At 39.2% G+C, this 22,449-nt stretch overlaps 1 protein-coding gene across 2 annotated transcripts in view; it reads left to right on the top strand.

Annotated features, from left to right (window-relative positions):
• Positions 1 to 22,449, top strand: part of DSCAM (DS cell adhesion molecule) — a 420,943-nt gene that overhangs the window by 349,596 nt on the left and 48,898 nt on the right. For both annotated transcript variants that reach the window (XM_054400261.1, XM_054400269.1), the window contains exons 20-25: positions 3,892 to 4,045; positions 11,176 to 11,293; positions 12,204 to 12,367; positions 15,617 to 15,715; positions 16,309 to 16,497; positions 18,406 to 18,696. In XM_054400261.1, the coding sequence (XP_054256236.1) occupies positions 3,892 to 4,045; positions 11,176 to 11,293; positions 12,204 to 12,367; positions 15,617 to 15,715; positions 16,309 to 16,497; positions 18,406 to 18,696 (1,015 nt within the window). The remainder of the gene's footprint in view (positions 1 to 3,891; positions 4,046 to 11,175; positions 11,294 to 12,203; positions 12,368 to 15,616; positions 15,716 to 16,308; positions 16,498 to 18,405; positions 18,697 to 22,449) is intronic.

Here is a 22,449-nt window from a genome sequence, read left to right as displayed (position 1 = left end):
ATTAAATGTTTTGCAGATGTAGTTGTAGCCAAGGATCAGGCTTGTTTTGACTGAATAAACTTCCTGTTACCTTACCTCCCTGCTTGGGAAACTCCCTGATTGCTTGAAAAATTGTTACAAACATATTTTTTTCCCGAAGTATCCTTTTGAAGCTTTCCCAGGCAGGGTTTAAAACTGCACACAAAACAGAAAAATGAGCCAGAGTGTTCTGAGTTTATGCACATTAGCGATCTAATTACATTCTAAAGGAGTTAGAAATGCCAGGAGATGGCATGCTGCTTCAAAGCATACAAAACAATGTACATCGATAGAATTGAAGTTGCATCAGAGGAAAATGATGCTGCCTGCAATGGCTGTTTCTCAGCAACTCTTGCTTTTGCCTGGTTTGGGAAATAGATTGTCTGCACCCTGATAAATGACGTAGATTTCATTTTATTCTTCACAGCCCTTGCTGGCTTTTTAGAGACTTGGTCTTGTCTGTTTCCTAGACAGTGAGCTAAAGACAGAAGAAAAGTTAATACATCCATCATCTATAAGCTGAATAAAAAGAGGAGTTGGGGGTGGGGAGGGGTGGGAAATTCCTTGTGCAATTGTATTACTCCTTTGGGGATAAAGTAGAAGTATATGTTTCATATTGGCACATGCAAAGGCCAATGTTTGACAAGGTGACAATCCTTTAAATTAATTCTTAGTTCAATTGTTTAATCTTCTCTTTGCTGACAAAGCTCTCTTTTTTCTTCATGTGTAATGAAAGTCTCTGGCATGTTAGTCTAATTTAAATGACAGGCAAAAATTAAAAGTAAAATTGATTTTTTGTCTCTGGAGCCATCCCCAAGTGTTTAAAAGGGAATGTAGCTGAGGAAACAAAAGGTGTGTTTTAAACAGTTAGAAACCAAAATCATTTGCTATAGCAGTTTGGTTTAAGAAAAGAAGAATAATTAGTTTAATAAAGATCCTTTTACCGTATTCAGTTAATCAATTAATTCCATGGATAATTCAATTAATATTTGAAATATTTACAGTTGCAAATGTGTGAATGATACTGTTTCTCTGTGGGCAAAAGAAAGGAAGGCAAAGCATTTAATAAAGCATTACAGAAGAAAAATCTGTGATTATTCAGTTTTTGGAGTTCCAAAAAGAGAAAGCTCCTTGGTTTTGTGACAGCTTTGCCTACTTTACTGGCTGACCACAAAGAGCCAAAGGAATTTTGCAGGGTGTTTCATTTTTTTAGTTTTATCTTTAATTTTGGGCCTCTAAGCAGGAGCACTCAGTGCCAGTGCTGTAGCTTCAAGGCTGAGGTTTTCCTCTTCCACTTTGCTGCTCGCCATATCACAAACATAAAACATAGATTTTTCTGAGTTGTATTTAGCAGTTGTGTGCAGAGTGTATGTCTGTCTGACTGTACTAGTCTCTACCATTGCAGAGGGAAGCAGAGGAGTGAGGCATTTCAAGTGGAAATCTGCAGTATTAGGAGAGATTTCCAAAGTCAGCTGTATGTTCATTTCATAAATCATGGGAGTCACAGAAAAATCAGTGTAAATTTAACTGGACTGGTCTTTGCTGGAATTAAAGTTTAGCAATAAGAAAGTCTGTAATGGTTAGCTGTTCCTAAATGCCATATTTATATCTCATGTTAATAGGTGGTTTAAAGGTGCCTTATGCTAGATAGCTGCATTAATGAGTAGAGCCTAAATGCCAGAGACATCCTACCTTTTTTGACTTTCAAATTAACCCTAGAAAATGCTGTCTCATGAATATTAAAATTCAGACCACAGTGCCGTGATCAATGCATTTATTTTTATATATGACCTCACAAAGATCCAGCCTGTCAAGCTATGGGCATTTGTCCAATACTCTTGTGTAAATGTCAAGGCAGATAGTTCTCAAAACCTGCTGAAATATTTCACACAGTAATAGAAGCGTCTGCCTGCACTCACCTCAACATATCAGTAGTGGAAACCCAGGCAAAAACTTGCTATATGGGACAAACTGACATGGCATTTTGACAGGAGCAATGAGCTAGAAGGTATGGCAAGGTCCCTATTTGGGCTTGTGTTGAGCCTAGATAACTATTAGCTGAAGCAAAACAGTCTCCCCCCAAAAAGTTAGTCCCCATGGAGGAAACAGAATGTGCTCTTGTGGAGGTAGAGGCATGTTTGCATAAAAGCCATCAAGCTAAGTGTTATAGTTAACAAAGCTTCATGTTTTAGTTAAAAAGCACGTTGACATTAGATCCCCTCAGTCTACAGCTGTACCTGGACACTTCTATTGTTGGTGAGTCAGCATAGGTGTGTGAAGGGCATGGTTCATCCTACTGCAATGTTTTTTTCTGCCTTAGAAGTTACCTTTTCTTTTGCTGGTCTCTGAAGTGAGTCAAGATAACTGGCTTAGCTCTAGATTTTGCTCTAGATTTTGCTCTAGATTTCAGAAGTGAGATGATACGAACTCCTCTCTTCCCCTGGCTGTAGGCAATGCCAGCTCAAGAACAGCAAAATAGAGCAACCCATTCAGTAGCTGAAACTGGCTGCCAGATTACACTGGAGAGGTGTTTAATGATATCTCAGAAACAACTCCAAGTTATTTGGAATTCACTTTGAAGGACTACATATTCCAATGCTTTCAGGTCAACCTGCTTTTTGAAATGCTAATCAGATGAAATTGGCCTTTACCACCAGCAGATATTTGTATATCAAAGAGATTCTTTGCACACTTTATGTCAGTCTGAATCAAGTTTAGATTACACTGATATATTACTTTTACTGCTGATTCCTAGTAAAATCTTCTTTTCTACGTCATTAATGTTCTAATTATTTTTAGCCTGGTGTTAGTTAGCCATTACTGTGCCCGCTATTGCACAAGGAAGTGAGTATTATTCATGCTAATGGTTCATTACTGCTCTATTTTTTCATGTAAGAATCACAAAGCCTATGTCAGAAATAAAACTGGCTACATTGAGCATTGTAATACCATTCAAGACTGATGAGGTTTCCCTTCTCCTCCACCTAGGAGTCAAGCTTTTGGTGGAGGATGTGCTGAGGTGCATAAAGCCCATGTCCCCTTAGTGGAATCTATATATTCCTCTGCACCTGTCCTCATGCAGTTTGCTTTAAGCAGACTGCAGAACACCTCACTAATTAGCAAATACTGCATAGCAGCTGGTTGCCTTTGCTGCAACCCTCATCCAAGGCACCTGAGAGACAGCGCAAGAACAGACTGGACTGGCATTTCTTCCAGAGCTTGTCCTTCCCTGTTAATGCAGCTAAATATCTGAGGTGACCTTCTGATGGTACTCTTTGAACGGAAGTAATTTTGTGATTAAACAAAACTAGACCTGGAGGGGAATTTGAACACTGCATTACAGAATACAGTTTTATTTCTTGATTCACTCCATTACTGAAAAAATAAGCCTCCAAACCTAGGGATAAGGAACAGCAGCACAATGATTTTAGGTGAGCAAAGACATATCTCAAGCAGTAAACTCCTGGATTCACAGCAGATGCAGGAATGAATCCCCTGTTGGGAAAATTTTACGCAAAGCAAAATTGGTTTGTCAGAACTATTTATGGTAAAAATTTGTCAAATATGTTCACTTAAATTGTTTATCCAACCCTGTAAAAGTACACAGATACATAAAAATCCTACCCTGAAAAAAAAAAACCAAACCAAACAACCAAACAGTTTGTAGAGAAGATATAGTCCCAAATTCACTGACTAGAAATTGATTGCAACAAGTTGTTACGTCTGCTCTATTTATTGCCATCTGCCAAGTGTTTGGAGTGACAGAGCTATTCCAAGTACCCTGAAGTAACAGGCTTTGCAGCACTCAGGTTAGCAAACTTTCTCCAAATACTGTTTATTTTAGTCTGGAAATGTTTGTCTCTCCCACCACAGGTAATCAGCGAGTTTGAAGCCTCTCCTGACTCATTTTCCTACAGAATCCCCAACCTGAGCCGGAATCGCCAGTACAGCGTCTGGGTGGTAGCAGTGACTGCTGCAGGAAGAGGCAACAGCAGCGAGATTATCACTGTGGAACCTCTAGCTAAAGGTATGGTGACAGCACTTCTTAAAGCAATCCTGAACTTCACAATGCTAATTGCTGTTACAATTGGCACGTGGCTTCTTTATGCCTGATTGCTTACTGAGAGTGGGATTTGTCAGGAGTAACTTCAGTTCACTCCAAAAGTTAGATGACAACCCTCAGCTAATTGCCTGAGCTTTTGCTGTAGTCAGCAGAGAATGACGTGCTTCTCTAGGGGGTAATTCATCCCACCTACCTTGGAAGGAAATAAATTGCTTTCTGGAGCAATTTTTATCTTCTTTTGTTGAGTGCAGAGGGTTTGCAGATGATCCCCCTCTTCTTCTCTATGTGTGTCTTTTCTTTCTTGCCATACAAGATAACTTCTTTATCATTCCTCTCCTTACTGATGTCTCTTGTGTACTCTGTAAGTACTATCCTCTGCATAAAATAGTCTGATTAACATATCTAAACCCTGAACAATTGTTCTCAACTTGCATCAGCTTTGAAGTTTGCTGCTTCTATTTCAGATATGAAGAAGGGATAATGTGCCTCAAATCTGACATATTTTTTCTAGCTGTAGTAATTATTCTGATAAAAAATATTGCTTGGGCCCATGATCTCTGTCTTACATGTACTGTGAGATATGATGCTTACAAGACTGTAGCACCTTAGCTTGGAAATAGAGACCTAATGATGAAGACAGCAGTGAGAAGAGTCCCATCAGTACTCAATTTCCACAGGTGGTCTTTAGACTACATTTCTTTTCCCATTCGAATTGGAAAAAATCACAGGAAGACTGGAGAGGGACTTTTCAGAGGAGGGCCACAAAAATGGTCAGGGGGTTGGAGCACCTCTGCTATGGAGACAGGATGAGGGACCTGGGGTTGTTCAGCCTGGAAAAGAGGCGGCTCCATGAAGACCAAATAGCTGCTTTCCAGTACCTGAAGTGGGCCTACAAGAAGGATGGAGAGAGACTATTTGCAAAAGCCTGTACTGATAGGATGAGGGGCAATGGCTTCAAACTAGAGAACAGATTTAGACTGGATGTTAGGAACAGGTTCTTTACTATGAGGGTGGTGGAACACTGGAACAGGTTGCCCAAGGAGATGGTTGGGGCCCCATCCCTGGAGATATTCAAAGTGAGGCTTGACAGGGATCTGGGCAACCTGATCTAGTTGAGGATGTCCCTGCTTACTGCAGAGGGGGATGGACTAGATGACCTTTGGAGGTCCCTTCCAGCCCAGACCATTCTATGATTCTATGATTCTGTGATCCTATGATTCTATGATTCATAAGGGTGTCTAACAATAGGGCAAGGGGAAAGGTTTGAAGCTGATGGAGAGTAAGTTTAGACTGGATCTTAGGAAGAAGTTCTTCAGTGTGAGGGTGGTGAGACTCTGCAATAGGTTGCCCAGAGTGGTTGTGGATGTCCCCTCCTTGGAGGTGTATAAGGCCAGATTGGATGAGGCCAGTTGAGAGGTATCCCTGCCCATGGTAACACAGTTGGAGTAGATGATCTCTGAGGTTCCTTCCAACCTTGCAGATTAACTTCATATTGTGTTATGAACATAGGTGAGACTGAAGTGGAGATCTTAAAAGGTGGATGAGGAGTCGTCTTCTCTACACATCTTCAAAACCCATCTGGGTGCACTCCTTTGTGACCTGCCCTAAGTGGTCCTGCTTTGCAGCGGGGGTTGGACTCAACGATCTCTGGAGGTCCCTTCCAATCCCTAGCAATCTATGATTCTGTGAGTGTAAAAGACATCTGTCAAATAGGATTGTGGAAAAACACCTCAGGGAAATGGCAATGGTTTCAGTGTGCTCCTCCTTTTTAGCTGTTTCGTGTGTGTAGTAAGTGTATGCCAATGAAAGGAAAAAAAAAACAAAAACAAAAAAAAAAAAAAAAAGGAGAGACCAAAATAGGCATAAAAATAGATTTGTGAATAAGAACAAAACCAATTAAACAAAAAACATGGTGTAATGCTAATAGAGTGAGTCTGCACTCAGGGGTGTGCAGGGACATAATGCACATAATGCACTAGAAGTTCTCTTTCTTCATATCCTATGAATTGAAAAAAAGAAGGAACGGTTCATTCAGGATAGACATAGAACAATGAAGAGTTTGCAGGTACCTCTAATTATGAGAAAATGGAGTTATGAGAAAATGGAGTTTGCGACTGCTCTTAGTTTGTCTAAAAGAGAGACATTACAAACTGACCCACACGTACTTAAACTGCACAAGCTCACCAGAAGCTGGAATTAATTCTGCTTCTCCAAAGTTTATTATCGTGATTCATGACAACAGATAAATGAACTTAAAAACAGCTTGTATGAAAAGACATGGGGACTCTAAGGAAAAATAATTAATTACTTCAATATAGACAAGTGCGAACAAGACTTTACTCTGAATGATGGTAGAATGCCTCCAGTATTGACTAGTAGTCATAAAGTAGTATCACTACTATAGAATCATAGAATCATAGAATCAACCAGGTTGGAAGAGACCTCTAAGATCATCCAGTCCAACTGATCACCCAGGCCTAAGCAATCAACTAGACCATGGCACTAAGTGCCTCATCCAGTCTCCTCTTGAACGTTTCCAGTGATGGCGACTCCACCACCTCCCTGGGCAGCCCATTCCAATTGGGCAATCACCCTCTCTGTGAAGAACTTCCTCCTAATCTCCAGCCTATACCTCCCCTGGAACAACTTGAGACTGTGTCCTCTTGTTTTGCTGCTGTTTGCCTGGGAGAAGAGACCAACCCCCACCTGCCTACAACCTCCCCTCAGGTAGTTGTAGACAGCAATGAGGTCACCCCTGAGCCTCCTCTTCTCCAGGCTAAACAACCCCAGCTCCCTCAGCCTCTCCTCATAGAATTTGTGTTCCAGGCCCCTCACCAGCTTTGTTGCCCTTCTCTGGACACGTTCCAGTACCTCAACATCTCTCTTGAATTGAGGAGCCCAGAACTGGACACAGTACTCAAGGTGTGAGTTCTACTAGTTCTACTAGTATCTAATATAAAGTCAGTATTAGATGATGCTCAAGACAATCCTCTCTTATATGCACTTAGGACTGAAAAAGTGATGAATAATCCATCTGTGGAGATTTTGATGAACACTAGGAATACTGATAGACAGCAATATTATGAACTTTGGATGTAGCCAAGTTAGAAATTATTGTAATGTGTACAATATTTCTTGTAAGAATGCATCACTGGGCCTTTTTAGAGAGCTGTGAGCAAGTGATAATCAGTGATAAGGGCAGAGGATGCACAACGAAGGGTGGGCAGAGCTAATAGCCTTGAAGACCTTTCTCTTCACCCCAGTATTTCTGAAGCAAGTTGCACATTACATGGTTGGAAACAGTTATAGTCTGGTTTTGCCATAAGTCCCCAGTGCAAAATGGTCCTATGGGCCATTATTGTGAAGTCTGCTCCTTTTTTTTACTCCACTTATTTCACAGCAACTGTCCAAGTAATGATACCATTATGACAGCTAATGAGAGTTAACTTTGAATTGAATTATGTCAACTTAATTATAACCCCTTTAAGAACCCCTTTGAGAACAATAAGAATGTCTAGATAGGGGGTTGATGTGAAATGGATAGTATAATTTAAATGAAAGCTTAATTCAAGTTAACATTTCTTTCTTTTGTGACTTCATTTCTCAGAACAGATTCCTATCCTCTGTAATTAACCAACAAAACCAAAAAGAACCCCTCCACAAACAGAAAATAATCACAGCAATGAAAGTTCAGTCTCCATGTAGCAAGCTATGCCACTCCTCCCCAAATTATAATTCATTACTGACTTGAAAGCTGTGGGTTTAGCCTATCAAATATATCTAAAAGACAGAAAACCTTACTCCTCTTATTTCCTGACCATGATTAATGAAGACTGGCATTTGCCAGCAACACGATAATAACATATCTAGACTCATGACAGTCTGATTCTCTGAGGAGAACTCTCTCACTTTAATGTTGAGTTTCTTCTGTTCTTGTAGACTACTCAAGCATTGATGTTGAACAGATTTGTCTCCTAGCTTATGTTGTTTTGTATGTTTAATGTTTTCAAACATATACAGCTCACATGACAGTGCACACACTCCTTTGATCTGTTTCTTTAATACATTCAGCATACTGGAATAGAGATATTTTTCTGTGAGAAAGTAAATGAAATAAACTCCTGACACAGGGTATGCACTGCTGATTCTTGTGTTTGGATTACACTGAGATACAGTGAATTGTTCAGTGTCCCTATACAATTTGCCTTCAAAATGTATATGTGTTTTCTATGAAAAGAAAAAAGAAAGAGGGGAGGGGAGGGGAGGGGAGAAGAGAGGAAAGGAGAGGAGGGGAGGGGAGGGGAAGGGAGAGGAGGGGAGGGGAGGGGAGGGGAGGGGAGGGGAGGGGAGGGGAGGGGAGAGGAGAGGAGAGGAGAGGAGAGGAGAGGAGAGGAGAGGAGAGGAGAGGAGAGGAGAGGAGAGGAGAGGAGAGGAGAGGAGAGGAGAGGAGAAAAAAAGAAGAAAAGAACAGTGTGATTTGGCCTCTTGCAAAGAATTTCTGCCTGTCTTTTATTCTCTGACAGTAAATGTAGGCAATAGGCATCATAATTTCAACAAACATGCAGAAAACTTCATTAGCATAGAAGAGTGCAGCGTTCTGTGAAGACACTTCTTTATCTTCAATTAATGATTGGGCAATTTGCAAAACCAGGAACAGAGACAGTCCTAATCCAGTGCCAGGCCATCTGAAGTAAGGCTCATGGGTAGTCAGGAGGCATGTAGGTAACTTTGATAGCAAAGAGGTAAGCCCTGCAGCTCATTTGTCCACATGCTGCATAAAGCTCCCTTGGCTCAAAAGCGAGAGATCTGTGAGATTTAAATTTTATCCTCATGAATGCCCATTAGTATTTCAAGCCTATTACTTCAGAAGAATCACTAGACATTTCTTTTTTCTTTAGTTTTCTTTTGTCTGTGCACTTGTTAGTAGTCTCAGAACATTTCTAGAAGTGAAAACTGGAATTAAGAATTTTCATGCTCTTTTGCCATCTCTTATAAAAGCACTCAGTACATGAAAGGCATGAACTAATCCATAGAAAGCTGTGAGTGCTTTCTCAAAAATAGTATGGTATGCTTTTGTAATATGCAATTTTGTACTGCAGTCTGTGATCTTAGCCATAGCTTAGGCCTCTGTGAGGTTACTTCCACACATTACTGTAAAACAGGACACACAGGGTATTGAAAATCAGGAAGCTACACCAGAAATGTTGTGCTTTGGAGATCTGTCATTCAACCTATAACATAAGGAAGAATTCACATGGAAATACATATTAAAAATAAAGTGATTTCACTGGAAGTTTGCTAACAGTGGTGCTATGTCATGCTGAAGGGTTTGGGAGGATTCCTGCACCGTATATGCTTTGTCCCAAAATAACTAGCAGCAGCTGAAAACAACTTGATTAACACTGGAGAGGAGGAAAATCCAGGGAGAAAAGGATTAATAGTTCATTTAAAATGAGTTTTCAGGTTTCACATTACAAAGGGATTTTGCATGAAACATGAATTCAAGTTTCTAACCACCATTGCTCAGAATGCACTCCAGCTCCTAGAAGCAGTCCAGGTGCTTACAGATGTATTTTATAGGGAGTCACAGCTGATAGTTATCTCCTGCTGCTTTTTAAAGATAGCATGAGTACCTTAGGCATCTCCTGCAACAGAAACCTGGCACTACTGAAGACAAATGAGCCTTCTAACATTAACTTCAGTGGAGTCAGCATTTCACACCATGTCTCTGGCTAGACAGCATTTTTCTCTTTCAGTTAGCTTGGGTAATTAGCCCATGGCTTGTAGCAATATAGGCCAGTGTAAAACTTTCCTAAAAGATATGCTCTTAGGGGTGCCACAGTGGAAAACAAAGCTGTATCATGAGATATACTGACTGACCAAAGTCTTTGCATCATTCTGGTGTACTACCTCCTCTGAACAGCACACACTAAAGAGCTCTTCTTCTGGGGCTGGCCACCAGGGCTGCCAGGAGGAAGCCAGTGCTCTTCAACTGCTGCATATCCAGGATGGGACATGTCAATGCTTAGCTGTTAGGAAAGCACCTAACTTTGACTTTGTCCATTACTCTTAATCAAAAACAGATACTTCTTGTGTTTTCAGTTAAAATTTTGACCAGAAGTAAATCTCTCAAGAAGCTCAGTCTTCAGCAACGCTTGAAGAGAACATAGGCAATGCATTCCAAATTGATTGATCTCAAGTCCCACTGCAGCTTGCTCAAGTAACTTCCCTTAACTTTACAAGGCTTGTTCTTTTATGCATGACTTTTTTTTTTTTTTTAGTTGAACTGTCCCAGTTATATTTGATGCTGACTCTCATTTTCATGTTTTTCTAATTGGTGCAAAATGGATTGCTGAACATGAGTTCTGACTGAAGTAGATCAGGACTGAAAATAAAGTATTACATATGTCTGTATTCAGGATGTGCCTTTGAAACACATATAGAGAGAGGCCAAGAAGAAAAAGTCTATTTCTGTCAGTGAAGCTCTAACTTACCCATATTGTACCTATATATTATAAACTGAAACTACAGGAGTGGTATTTTTATTGATATATTTAGGTGAGCCAACACAAATTAAACTGACTTAAGAGTTTGTTCAAATTTGTGGACTTCAGATAGACTCTGCAATGTACTAAGACATGCATGAAGGTATGATTTTCTTAATCTGTTGTAACAGTGATGTGCCAATAATGTATCTTTATTAAGGTACTAGTCTATGGTGCACAATTCCTACTGCAAGTTTGGAGAGAACCATCCCTTAGATGTGATTGTCATCTGTAATATCTACTATGAAATATATATAAGTCATTAAGGATTGTTAATAACTAGTTTTACTCTTTTTCTCCACAAGGACTCTTCCGGTCTTCCACTTCATCTTTCTTTTAGTTACTTGTCTTCCAGATACTAAAACTAGAATATTTGTGCTGGAATAAATAGCCAATATTATGAGTTAAAAGGCATTAATTTTCTAAAAGCACAGCTTGCAACTATTTGGAGTTGGTTTTTCACATTTAAATCTGGATGTCTGTGTTTCCTTTCCAAGGGCTGTATGACTGAACACCTCATTTGAGTCTTTCTTGCTTTCTGTTGCTCAGCTCCTGCCAGGATTTTGACATTCAGTGGCACAGTGACAACTCCCTGGATGAAGGACATTGTCCTCCCCTGCAAAGCCGTGGGAGATCCAGCTCCGACAGTCAAATGGATGAAGGATAGGTAACCAGCAACTAAATGTATAGCTTAAATAAGCCCATTTGTGTAAAATTGTGAGGCTCATGATGCAGATGATTCTGGATGACTGCATCAGGAAGGAGAAGATCCATTCCCAAGGACTGTACACAGTACAGTAGACAAGGAGTTCAGAAATTCCTTGAACTAAAACTAGTTGTCTATAGTTATTAGAAGGTTTCAGAAGGGAGGAAGAGTTGTGAAGAACTGGTAAACATTACTTTCATAAAGTTATGAAGGTAAACATTACCTTCATAAAGTTATGAAAATAAGCATTCAAAACATAAAACCTAGGAGTCTTTCCTGTTTTAACTCCAGGCATACCAAGTAGTTCTAGTCTGAGAAAGGAAAATGTCTGATGCATTGAATCATACTGTGGAATGCAATGTACATATCTCTCACTTGCCATGTTTTCTGTTATTTTATTTTGATCTTTAGTTTCACAGTCTGGACAGTAATTTTAATCTAAAACACTATGTAAACAGTGATAATGCAATGCTATGAAACCATCTTGTGCATTGATTTGTTGGATTTTTTTTTTTAATTAAGGATGGACTTTGTAGCTATGAACTGTGTTTTATTCTATATTTTGGCACTTTTGTGAGTTAGTAAGTAGTTACAGAAGGAGTGAACTTCAGTTTTCACTCAAACTTGGGCCAGAATACCTTCCTTCTTTTGGCAAACAGCAGGTGTGTCCCAAGAGAAAATATTCCTTTGCTATCTCTATTAAAGAGGACACCTCCCACCCTTCCCCTCACCCCACCACCTGCAGTTTTCTGTCTTTCCATTCTTAGTTGCTTCAAAAGCAACAAAACAAAACAAACAAAAACCAAATCCAATTCTGAGTAATTTTGATTGTAACTTCTTTAATGTATGCACTTTGTTTCCTGTGAGGTAGTAACGGGACACCCAGTCTAGTGATGATTGATGGGCGAAGAAGCATCTTTAGCAATGGCAGCTTTGTCATCCGTACTGTGAAAGCAGAAGACTCTGGATATTACAGCTGTGTGGCCAGTAACAACTGGGGCTCAGATGAAATAATTTTGAATTTGCAGGTACAAGGTAAGACTAATGAATCTATCTCAGAGATTGTTATCACAGATATTAACTGCTATGTGCTGGCAATGCATAGGTGTATCTGTTTGCAGGTATATGTAAAACATTGGTTAACACAAATTTCATTCTTCCAAATTAATAAATATCATATTGTCAGGTCATGCTGACTCAGCCATTGACATTTTATGGTATGGCAAGTATATTGCTTTTGGTGGAACGATTCACACACAGTGAAGTCTCCATGCAAGCTTTTTCACAATTTACAACTGAGCATTTGCATCCAGTTGTCTTCTAGTTCTTTGCACAAAAAGCATCAACTTATGCCTTCTCCTTACAGATATTATATGTATAATTTAAACATTACAAATTTCAGAAAGAGCTGAAGACCTTTACTTTAGCTTCTGGAAAGTTACCAACAGAAATACGTCTCTGTACTAAGCCCTTGGACAAAAACTTCACTATGCAAGAGTGGAATTTTATTGATGGTGAATGAGGAAGCATTTAAAATGAAACATTAGTACATTCTCAACCAATGCATACTACTAGCTACTTTTTAAATACATGTTGAACATGTATATAATGTATTCATTTCTGTGCTGATATGTATAAAAGCAATGACAATATAGGAATGCACTTTAACAGTAGGTGTGAAGAAAAGCATTCATTCACACACCAAGAATTTACTATGCAGGAGATTTCCTTTATTTATACTAAAGTAGATCTAAGAGTGCTTGAAATGACCACAAATTGTTGTACCAGAGGGAAGCAAATAACTGAGTTGGAAATACGAGCCATGCCGTGTCAGTCTCTCCTTTGTCCCTTGATATGCAGTCTAAACTTACAGTGCAAACATGAGGACACAGAAAGGGACTCTTTCAGCTCCAATCCAGTTCTCTCTGCATAAACCATTCCACTAAACCTTGAAACAAACACCATAGTGTACATCAAATTGCCTACAATTCAGCATTGCCTAAAGATGCTCTTCAGCAATGTTTGAAGCATGACCACAACAGGAAGTAGGGAGAGAAAACACTATCAGGTAGAAACCGTATATTTATATTTCACTAAGTACTTTAATAATTGCCTATCCTTGCTGTTATTGAACTGCAGTAGATAAAAGCATATCAATATTACTTCCCTAAGGGGCAGACAAAAACTGGCATGCAATATGTGGAACGACTATCTGTTCTAGGTAGAGTGAAACTGTGATGAAAGGTTTTACAATAAATCTTTCACAATGTAATGTGTGCAATCTCTCTCCATAGAATCAGCCAAGTCAGTCAGGATAATGGACAAAATCCATCTCACATAGGGAATTTTCCTTTAGAGTATAAATGTGCCTATTTTTTTACTTTCTTCATCACCCTTTAGTCTTGTGAGGACAGTAGAATTAACTTCTCTTTGAACTAGTCCATAGCTTTAAAACCAGAATCCTCCATTTTGTCTTTTTTTTTATTTTTTCAATCTGATGACTTCAACATGAACTGCAGGTGGGAGATTTTCCTGGAATTTCACTCTGAAGGTAGAGCTCTCCCTCAAACATAGGCAAGGCAGGAAATGTTCTGTCAGCAGACTGTTAGACATGAGAAAGCATTTTAAATTCTTTCCTGCCTTGCTTACGGGCTGGCATCTGTAGAGCAGTACCTATGGCAGGGATATGGCAACCTCTGCCAACAGCAGTCATCAATGCCAGCACCCCTTTCCCACACTTGCAGTGGCAATGACTGGAGAAGGTGTGACTACCCTTTCATCTCTCCTCTTTGGTTTTCCATCCCAGCTTTGCTGCTGCTTCTCAGATCTCTTCCCACGATGGACACTGTCCATGCTTCACTTCTTGTTCTGCAGGTAGCAAGACTCAATTTTATCTACATTTCTGAGGAGCATGGAGATCTCTAGTAACAGTCTTTCAGAAAGCAATCCACAAAACAAGACAGATACAGTGCTGCTGCACTGCTGTGCTGCTGTGCTGCTGTGCATGACCACTGCAGTGCAAAGTATTTGAAACAGTAACTTCCCTTTATCCCCTCTTCAGTTTCTGAACTTACAGTTGCAAATGTAAAACACTTGGGTGAAGTGTTAGCAAATATTTACCCTTGAGGGCTCTAATAAATATTCAGCTAGTTCTTTGAAGTTTCCCCTCTATCTTAGCAAACACTGTCCTCCATGGCCTGACTGTTTCTGTGTTAGTGGTTCTGGTTACCTCACTTGCGTCACCAGAGTAGATAAACGATGCAGGCAGAAGGCAAGGATTGTCTCTCCAGACTATAACCAGCTTGTGATCATTTTAGCTCATGATGGATTTGCAAAGATGAAAAGAAAACTAGTAACTTTGCCACATTCTGCTCCAGGACATTGAGCTCTGGAAACTCAGCTACTGAACCCTGCTGCAATTTGGAGTTACTCAGGCTGAACCTAATCTGTCTCAGTTCCTTGGCCCATTTCCAGTCCCAATTTTCAGTCCCAGTCCTCCCTACCCTGGATGACTTGTTGGGAGACAGCATGCCTCTTTCACTTCCCTTTCACACTGTGCTCCCCTTCATACTGTGCTCCCCTTCATACTGTGTTCCCCTTCATACTTATGTTCCATAGTTTAGACACAGCCATCAGTATTATGTGGTGCAGCAGAACTGAGGAGTTTCCAAGTTTGTTCAGCCTTTGCTCACAGATTTATGTCTTCTTTATATCAAGAGCCTCCAGGAATAGACAGTGTGATTTAGAAGAGGCATGGATCTCTTTCTGATCACAGATCTACTTGTGCTGCCCACTTAGCTCTCATGGTTACACTGGCAGAAACTAGTTATGCACTTTTTCCCCCCATTTTTGCCCTAATAGCCTGCAAACGCATGCATAACAGAGGCTTTGTTTGCAAATGAACTTTTTACACTGCTAAAAACTCAGCTTCTTCCAAAAAGAGATAAAAAAAAAAAAAAAAGAAAAGTAATGGCTGAGAAGCTTATACACCATTTAGGTGTGACAGGATGAATACAAAAAAATCCAGTGAAAAGCAAGGGTTAAGAGTTGAAAGACAAAATTATATAGAAAATTAAATTTAAAAAAAAAATGTGAGCTTGTCTGTTCTTGTCTTAATCAAAGATGTCACCCAAACAGACACTTTGACAGAAATCCTTTGCATTTTTATGCAACTCGAAACATCTGTTTTATAAATGACTGTTAGAAGGGATTAAGATCAGGTCTAACTACTTGAATCTACTTTCTCATTTTAACTATTTCTCATCTAAACTATTTCTCATCTAGTTCCACCAGACCAGCCAAGACTCACAGTATCCAAAACTACATCTTCCTCTATCACTCTTTCCTGGATACCTGGAGACAATGGTGGCAGTTCTATCCGAGGTAAGATAATTTAGGTTAACTGCAACTTCATTATAAATTATCACTTGTTGGTAGGATTAGTATGTGATTATGAATGGCTATCAAAAGAAAAATAAAAAGAGAGAGGAAAAAAATGATAAGAAAAACAAAACAATCTGTATTGCTATCATGACTTAATATGCAATATCATTGTGATAACAGCTTTCAATAAATTGTAGTTTCTCTTTGTGATAGTTTAGTCACAGATTTAATCACTTTCTTCCCTGTTTTTCAGTCTTTCACTGTTATGGCAGTTAGTCTCTTTGATTTTCCAGACATGTAATCTCTAAGCTTTCAGTTTTGAGGATCTAGGTTCATCATCTGATCTTTGCTGCCAGTTGAAGGGTAGTTAGAAATGTCTACCCCTTTTTTTTTTCCCTTTAAAGGGATCATCAAAGTGGTACTTATGCTGCTGTATGGGTAGGCAAAATGTATTGCCCCATATCTTTTATTCAGGGGAGAGCTGTGTGTCTTCCTGAGTGTGAGATTTTTCTCATTTTATTAAGTCTTTAAAATTCCTGCAGAAGTTTTAGGTTTTGTCTCGCTTGTCATTGCCATCTGTGCTTTTCCTCCAGGTTATATTTTGCAGTATTCTGAAGACAACAGTGAACAGTGGGGTAGTTTTCCCATTAGCCCTAGCGAGAGGTCCTACCGTTTAGAAACACTGAAGTGTGGCACTTGGTACAAGTTCACTTTAACTGCTCAGAATGGAGTGGGACCAGGACGCATCAGCGAGATCATTGAAGCCAAAACACTAGGGAAAGGTATGTTCAATGCTATCCCCTTTTCTCACCTAAAGCTCTTGCATTCTACTTTAGATGTTGGTGTGATAAGACAGGCTTGGATATTTTAATATTAATTTTAATATTACTGACTTTGTAACCATTTCCAGTTGTGTCCTCTCTGCAGGACTTGAAGTGACTTGAATCACTTGAAGCAACTGGTATTCTATCCTTAATTTTTTTCTGAGATGAGTTGGTGGATATTTGGGATGGGGATCTCTCCACTGTCGCAGGCTATAGCAATTTTAACTACTGCTACTGCCACGAAGAAATTGTTTCTTCTCTTCTTCTAAAAAACACATTTGGACCCAGAGGAACTGGAGCCAATGTCTTATTTCTGCTCCAAGCTGGTATTGCAGTAGCTGTGCAAGTAGCACCCTTTAAACACAATATGAAAAACAAAGTGAAAGTTTACATAAAACTCTGCAAGGCAAAACAATAAAAATTTGTGGAATTCTTGACTAACATAGCGATAGGTCCCTTGGTTTTGGTTGCTGAAAGTAGTTACACATTGCAAATAAGTCAGAATTATTTGACAACAGACCCACTCAAAGAGGCAACCTAGAGAGTTTTACCCTGATGTCAAGACAGTAGCTTTGAATAATATTCTAAAAATCACCTCAGTTTGCATTTCTTCGCATGTTGGAAGAAATACTCCAATCTGAAATCAGTTTCATAATAAAAATAATTTAATTTTATAGTTATGCCTGTTCTTCTCTATGCTCTTTGTCACACCACAACAAGGTGGGCATTTCCTTTGATGCTCAGTGGCATAGCAAAGGCCTAGTATGCATGCAGTAGGCAGTGAATGGTATGTCTGGCAGAAGCTCAAGAAGGACTGGAGATCATCTGTGCTCATTCTGAGATTATTGGTGGTCAGGGAAAATGATCTGCTGACTTTAAAGAAAGGGACACTTAGGAAAGTTGACTGTTCTTATTTTTTGTTGCATGAAGCGTGAGGCTTATGTATGTTTCAAGTAACATATAAATGGCTCATGAGAAAGTAGATCTCCCAACTGTTTGAATGTCTCTGTGACATGCCTGGAAACTACTTAGTTACATTTTCAGACTGAACCAAGTACTGTGTGATTTAGAAAGCTGAAGTAATTTTCATTCATACAAGTGCTCCAGAAACATCTCTATCCAAATCTATTACTGCAGACAAGTGAAATAGTTTGCCACACATAGCAGGAATCTGCAGTTTCTCTTACATTCCTGTACAGTTTAGAAAAGAAAGGACATTTTGGCACATCTCATCAAAGCACAAGAATGGCAGTAAGACCCCAAATGGATAAGTTATAATATATTATATAGAATAAAACAGCTTATTATGGGAAATTTTCAAATTCAAAGTAATTACTATTTTCAAATGTATTGTGTGCAATGGCAGCATATCACTATTTTTAAATGTTGAATTCTACCTGCAAGCTCTTCAAAATTGTCATTTTCTACAAATGAAAGCCTCTATACTCTCAAAAAAAATGTGTGGTCAGTTTTATTCTTCAAAAGAAGACTAGTGCACCAGTGAACAATATTCACGTGTATTTGTCTTCTGCAGTATTCTGAACCCTTCATGTTTTGCACAGCAGTGAGGAGGATCATTTAGTGATACAAAATGTCTGCACTAGATTTACAAGTTGATTCATGTCAATCCATGCAAATGGGCAGGCTAGGTCCATACAGGGATGTAGAGGTAAATTTTTCCCACATGGATTTGAACATTTCCATTTGTGAGTCTAGCACAAAGAGAGAAAAAACATGTAAGGAGGGAGAGGGTTTAAGGTGAAGTTAAGATTGTCCTAGAAATTATTCTCTTAATTTTATTTTTTTTTGAGAATTCTATATTTATAATAACTAAGCATTTCACCTGAAATGCATCATTGCTTCTAGAGCCACAATTTTCAAAGGAACAAGAACTCTTTGCTAGTATCAACACCACGAGAGTGAAACTGAACCTGATAGGCTGGAATGATGGTGGCTGCCCCATCACCTCCTTCACCCTGGAGTACAGGCCATTTGGGACAACAGTCTGGACAACTGCTCAGAGGACATCCCTGTCAAAGTCCTACATACTGTACGACCTCCAGGAGGCAACCTGGTATGAATTGCAAATGAGAGTGTGCAACAGTGCTGGCTGTGCAGAGAAACAAGCCAAATTTGCAACACTCAATTATGATGGCAGTAAGTACCTCCATTTATTTACATCTGAGATAGTGTTTGTACTCTAGTTTCTAAAATGATTGATTTGCTTGGAGGTTTTGGGGTTTTTTTGTGTTGTTTGTTTTGTTTCCCCATAAAATCCTTTTTGAAAATGCTAGCCATGTTGACAAAGGGGTAACAGTCTCAAAGACATAAAATACCTACTGATTTCATGACAGTAGAATGTGAGGTAGAAGAGAGGAATTCTTTGTTTGTCCTCACTGAGGGAAAAGCTCCAGCATCAAAGCCAGTCAACCATAGCACACATAACCATAGGACATTAGGTGTCATTAGTTCCAGTGGTCACAGAAGCACTAGCTAATATTTCATGCATCTCTTCCATGAATTTTTTGTCTTACATAGAACTGGTTCCTGCAGTCATTCACAGCAGTCATTGGCCTCATTGCTATTCCATGCAATGTCCTTGGGACAATGCTCAAAACCCATTATGTGATGCAACGGAGCAGCTAACTAGCTTGTCTTCCAGGAAAGCCTCCAGACAACATCATACTCCAAGGGTAAAGCAATGGCAATGCTGTTATCCCTGTTTACAGACAGGGGAGAGTGAAACTAATGCCCGTGACAGATGGCTTTGTCATGCCCAGCAGCAAGGCACAAGGGATGAAGGAATTGTTGCATCCTGCCCTTCTGGCAGGAGTTACTGCCCATCCTGCAAAAGCCAGAACAAGAGGGCAAGAGCAGACATTCCAAATTTCCAGTCATGCCAGCTCATAGCCTGGCATATTGATTGAAAATGATGGTGCCACATGTGTGCTTCTGCTGGCTGTATAGTGGGAAATGGTTGTATTTCTGGATAAAAGGCAGTACACAGATGGCTCCAGATAGCAATTTCTTGAGTCACTCTAGTGTAAATTGCCAGAGCTTTTCTGGAGACATCCTGTGTAAAATGACTAATAATAAAGTTCAAACAAGAGCTTATAATTGTCCAGTGACAGCTCTGAATTGCTAATTGTTCAAAACTCTGTGTTTCTAATGAAATTCTCTGCCACGGTTTTGTCTCATGCAAACCAGTACTCTCCAGGACAAAACTCATGTGTGACTCAGGGAAGAGCAAGCAACAGGGACTATTCCCAGTCAGAAGTGTGGGATGTGAATCAGGCAGGGTTCAAATCTCAGCATCTTAAGCATCCTCTAGTGCTATCCCAGTCTTTGTGCTAGGTACTCCTCAGTTTTTGACAATAATTAATGACACATGCCCCCATATCTCACCCTTTTGCAAACAGCACACATCCCCTCATGCTTTTTTTCTCGGAAAATATAATTTTAGAAAGCTGCCACACAGTCTCACGTCATTTCTAACACTATAAAAAATTAAGGTAAAGATTTTGCCTCAGCACTTTAGAGGCCTAGAGGAAATCAAGATCCAAGTAGTTACTATACAAATGCTACTGGGTCTTGAAAAGTAGACTTTAGGACCTGTTTTACTGAGCAGTTATTTGTAATAAATGTTTCAAGTATTATCAGTTAATTTCTTACCTCTTCTATCTTCTTTTCTTTCCAGTATCTTTCTACAGGCAGCATCCAACTTTCCCAGATTTTTTTGTTAGCATCCAAAGTTGTTGTTAGATATTGTTACATATTACATATGTGATCAGGAAAAAACAGTGTTAAGCCATACTAAAAAATAAGATTATATGAAATGCAGGTCCAGAGCCTTACATTCCCACTAACAGCAGTGAAATCAAATGTGTTCTTACAAGTAAACTGACTTGAAATGTTGCCAGTCTCCACTTTTTGGATAGGTGATGATACTTGATTTCACATGGTGTCACCACGCTCGATTTGTGAGTGTTGCTATATGACATCTTTAAAAGTGAGAAAATGGAACAATAAAAATATTTGTAGTGTCAAATTACCCAGGCCACTGCTTCTGGTCAGATAGAAAATTTTTCATTTACAACACTGATGTGTTTTTTTTTTTTTTTTTTGTCAAGCATGCTTTGCCAGGACCATATTGTGCCCCAGAGAGGCAGCATAATCTCAAATACTGACAAAAATGTTAAGAGAGAAAACACCGATGGAAAAGATGATTTCAGATTTCAAATTTTCTGAATTGGTTACCCTTGATGCAGAACTAAAATGATAAACTGATTATTAGTGGTATTATTGTTATCAATTTAGTTATCAATTTAATTATCAAATTAAGGTCATTTATTCCCATGTAAGACATTTCATAAAATATTTCACTACTTCTAAAACAAAAGCTGTCCCTGCAGAATCCCAACAGCCCATTAATTTGTTCCATGTTAAACACAGCAGGACAAGATTAAGGTACTTCAGAGTTGGCAAATAATTAGAAATAAACAGTTTCTATCAATACTTCAAGAAGAAACTTTTGCTTTCAGAACAGTGAATTTTTCATTTATAGAAAGCATGCAGTTAGAAACTTCTTGGCCAGCTCCACTTTTGAGTACTAACCCTACCTCTACCATTGATTTTTCTTGTGATGTGAGCTCAGTGCCTTCTAACTTCTAGGGGTCACAGCTGCCCTTAGAATAAACCAGCTACAAGGATAATACTTTGAAGATTAGATAATACATGTATGAAAGTTCTAAGACACCAAATGCTAAGAACAGTTTCAGCAGTCTTAAGATAAAACCTTTGTAAACTTTGTAGAAATCCTTGAGTTATGTGGCCTTTCAGTTATTTTGTTTGGACTGCAGTAGCTGTGATAGGGCTGCTGAGAAATACTACGGCTAAGTATTCTTTACCTTAAACCTCTTCATGGCCAACTGGGTCAAAAGGTTAATTATAGATCTATGTGCAACATTTTGCTTTATGCCCATAGATGTTTCAGCTAACCATTTTCAGCATACAGATTTTATGACCTTCCTGTCCCTTGTTTTTCAGAACATTTGTGCTCAGTACTTAAGGAGATATTTTTAGCAATGTGCAGCTGTAACGTGTAGCGCTGCAAAGGAGCTTCTCGACTCAGGGATCAGCTACTCAGTAGCCCTGACATTAAATCAGATCAGCTTGGTAGCAGCTCTAAACTATGCTAATTGATTCTAGCCCACCAGGGGGCTTGCTACCGTGAAGAGCAGTTAGGACACAGGAAAACGCTTGGCAGTTTTAAAGCCAGAAGGCACAATGGGAGATGCTGGAAGAGCTGCAGCATAGGGGGAAATGGTGTCAGAGACTTTTAAATTACAACTTCTATGAAGGAATAGTAAAGCAGGCTAACAAAGGGTGATGAGTGAATTGACAAGGGAAAAAAAAAAAAACCTCCAAAACATCCTGGGAGTTTGTCCTGAGAAAAGCTTTGCCTATTCCATCCTTAGCCAGCACCTAGAATGACAGCAAATGTTGAAATGGGGTTTTCTCATTGGATACCAGGCTTATGTTTTTATGATTTCTTACTAGAATATCCAGAAATGGATAATGTTAAGGACAAATGAACTTGCAACATGTTATTTTTAATCAAGTTTGTACTGCCTGTATGTACCATTATACTTAGGAATTACTTTAAAGACTTATGGAAGATGGTAATCCCTTACCTAAATACTTAGGGCTTAGCTGAAATTAAGGCCACTTTGATTTTCATCAAAGTATTAAGAAGAGCAAGACAGTTTTAGGTACTCTTGAATGCAACACTCCTCAGGCAGTGGTCTGTATGACTTCAATTCAGAGTAAAATTTGTCCCTTTACTATTCAGAAGGGTTTAGGAGTATTTAGAAACAGGTTTTAGTATTACCTTCGGGAGCTTGAAGCTCT

Source organism: Indicator indicator, chromosome 1, assembly GCF_027791375.1.
Source record: "Indicator indicator isolate 239-I01 chromosome 1, UM_Iind_1.1, whole genome shotgun sequence".
Lineage (NCBI taxonomy): Eukaryota > Metazoa > Chordata > Aves > Piciformes > Indicatoridae > Indicator > Indicator indicator.
This window is presented reverse-complemented; position numbering and strand designations above follow the sequence as displayed.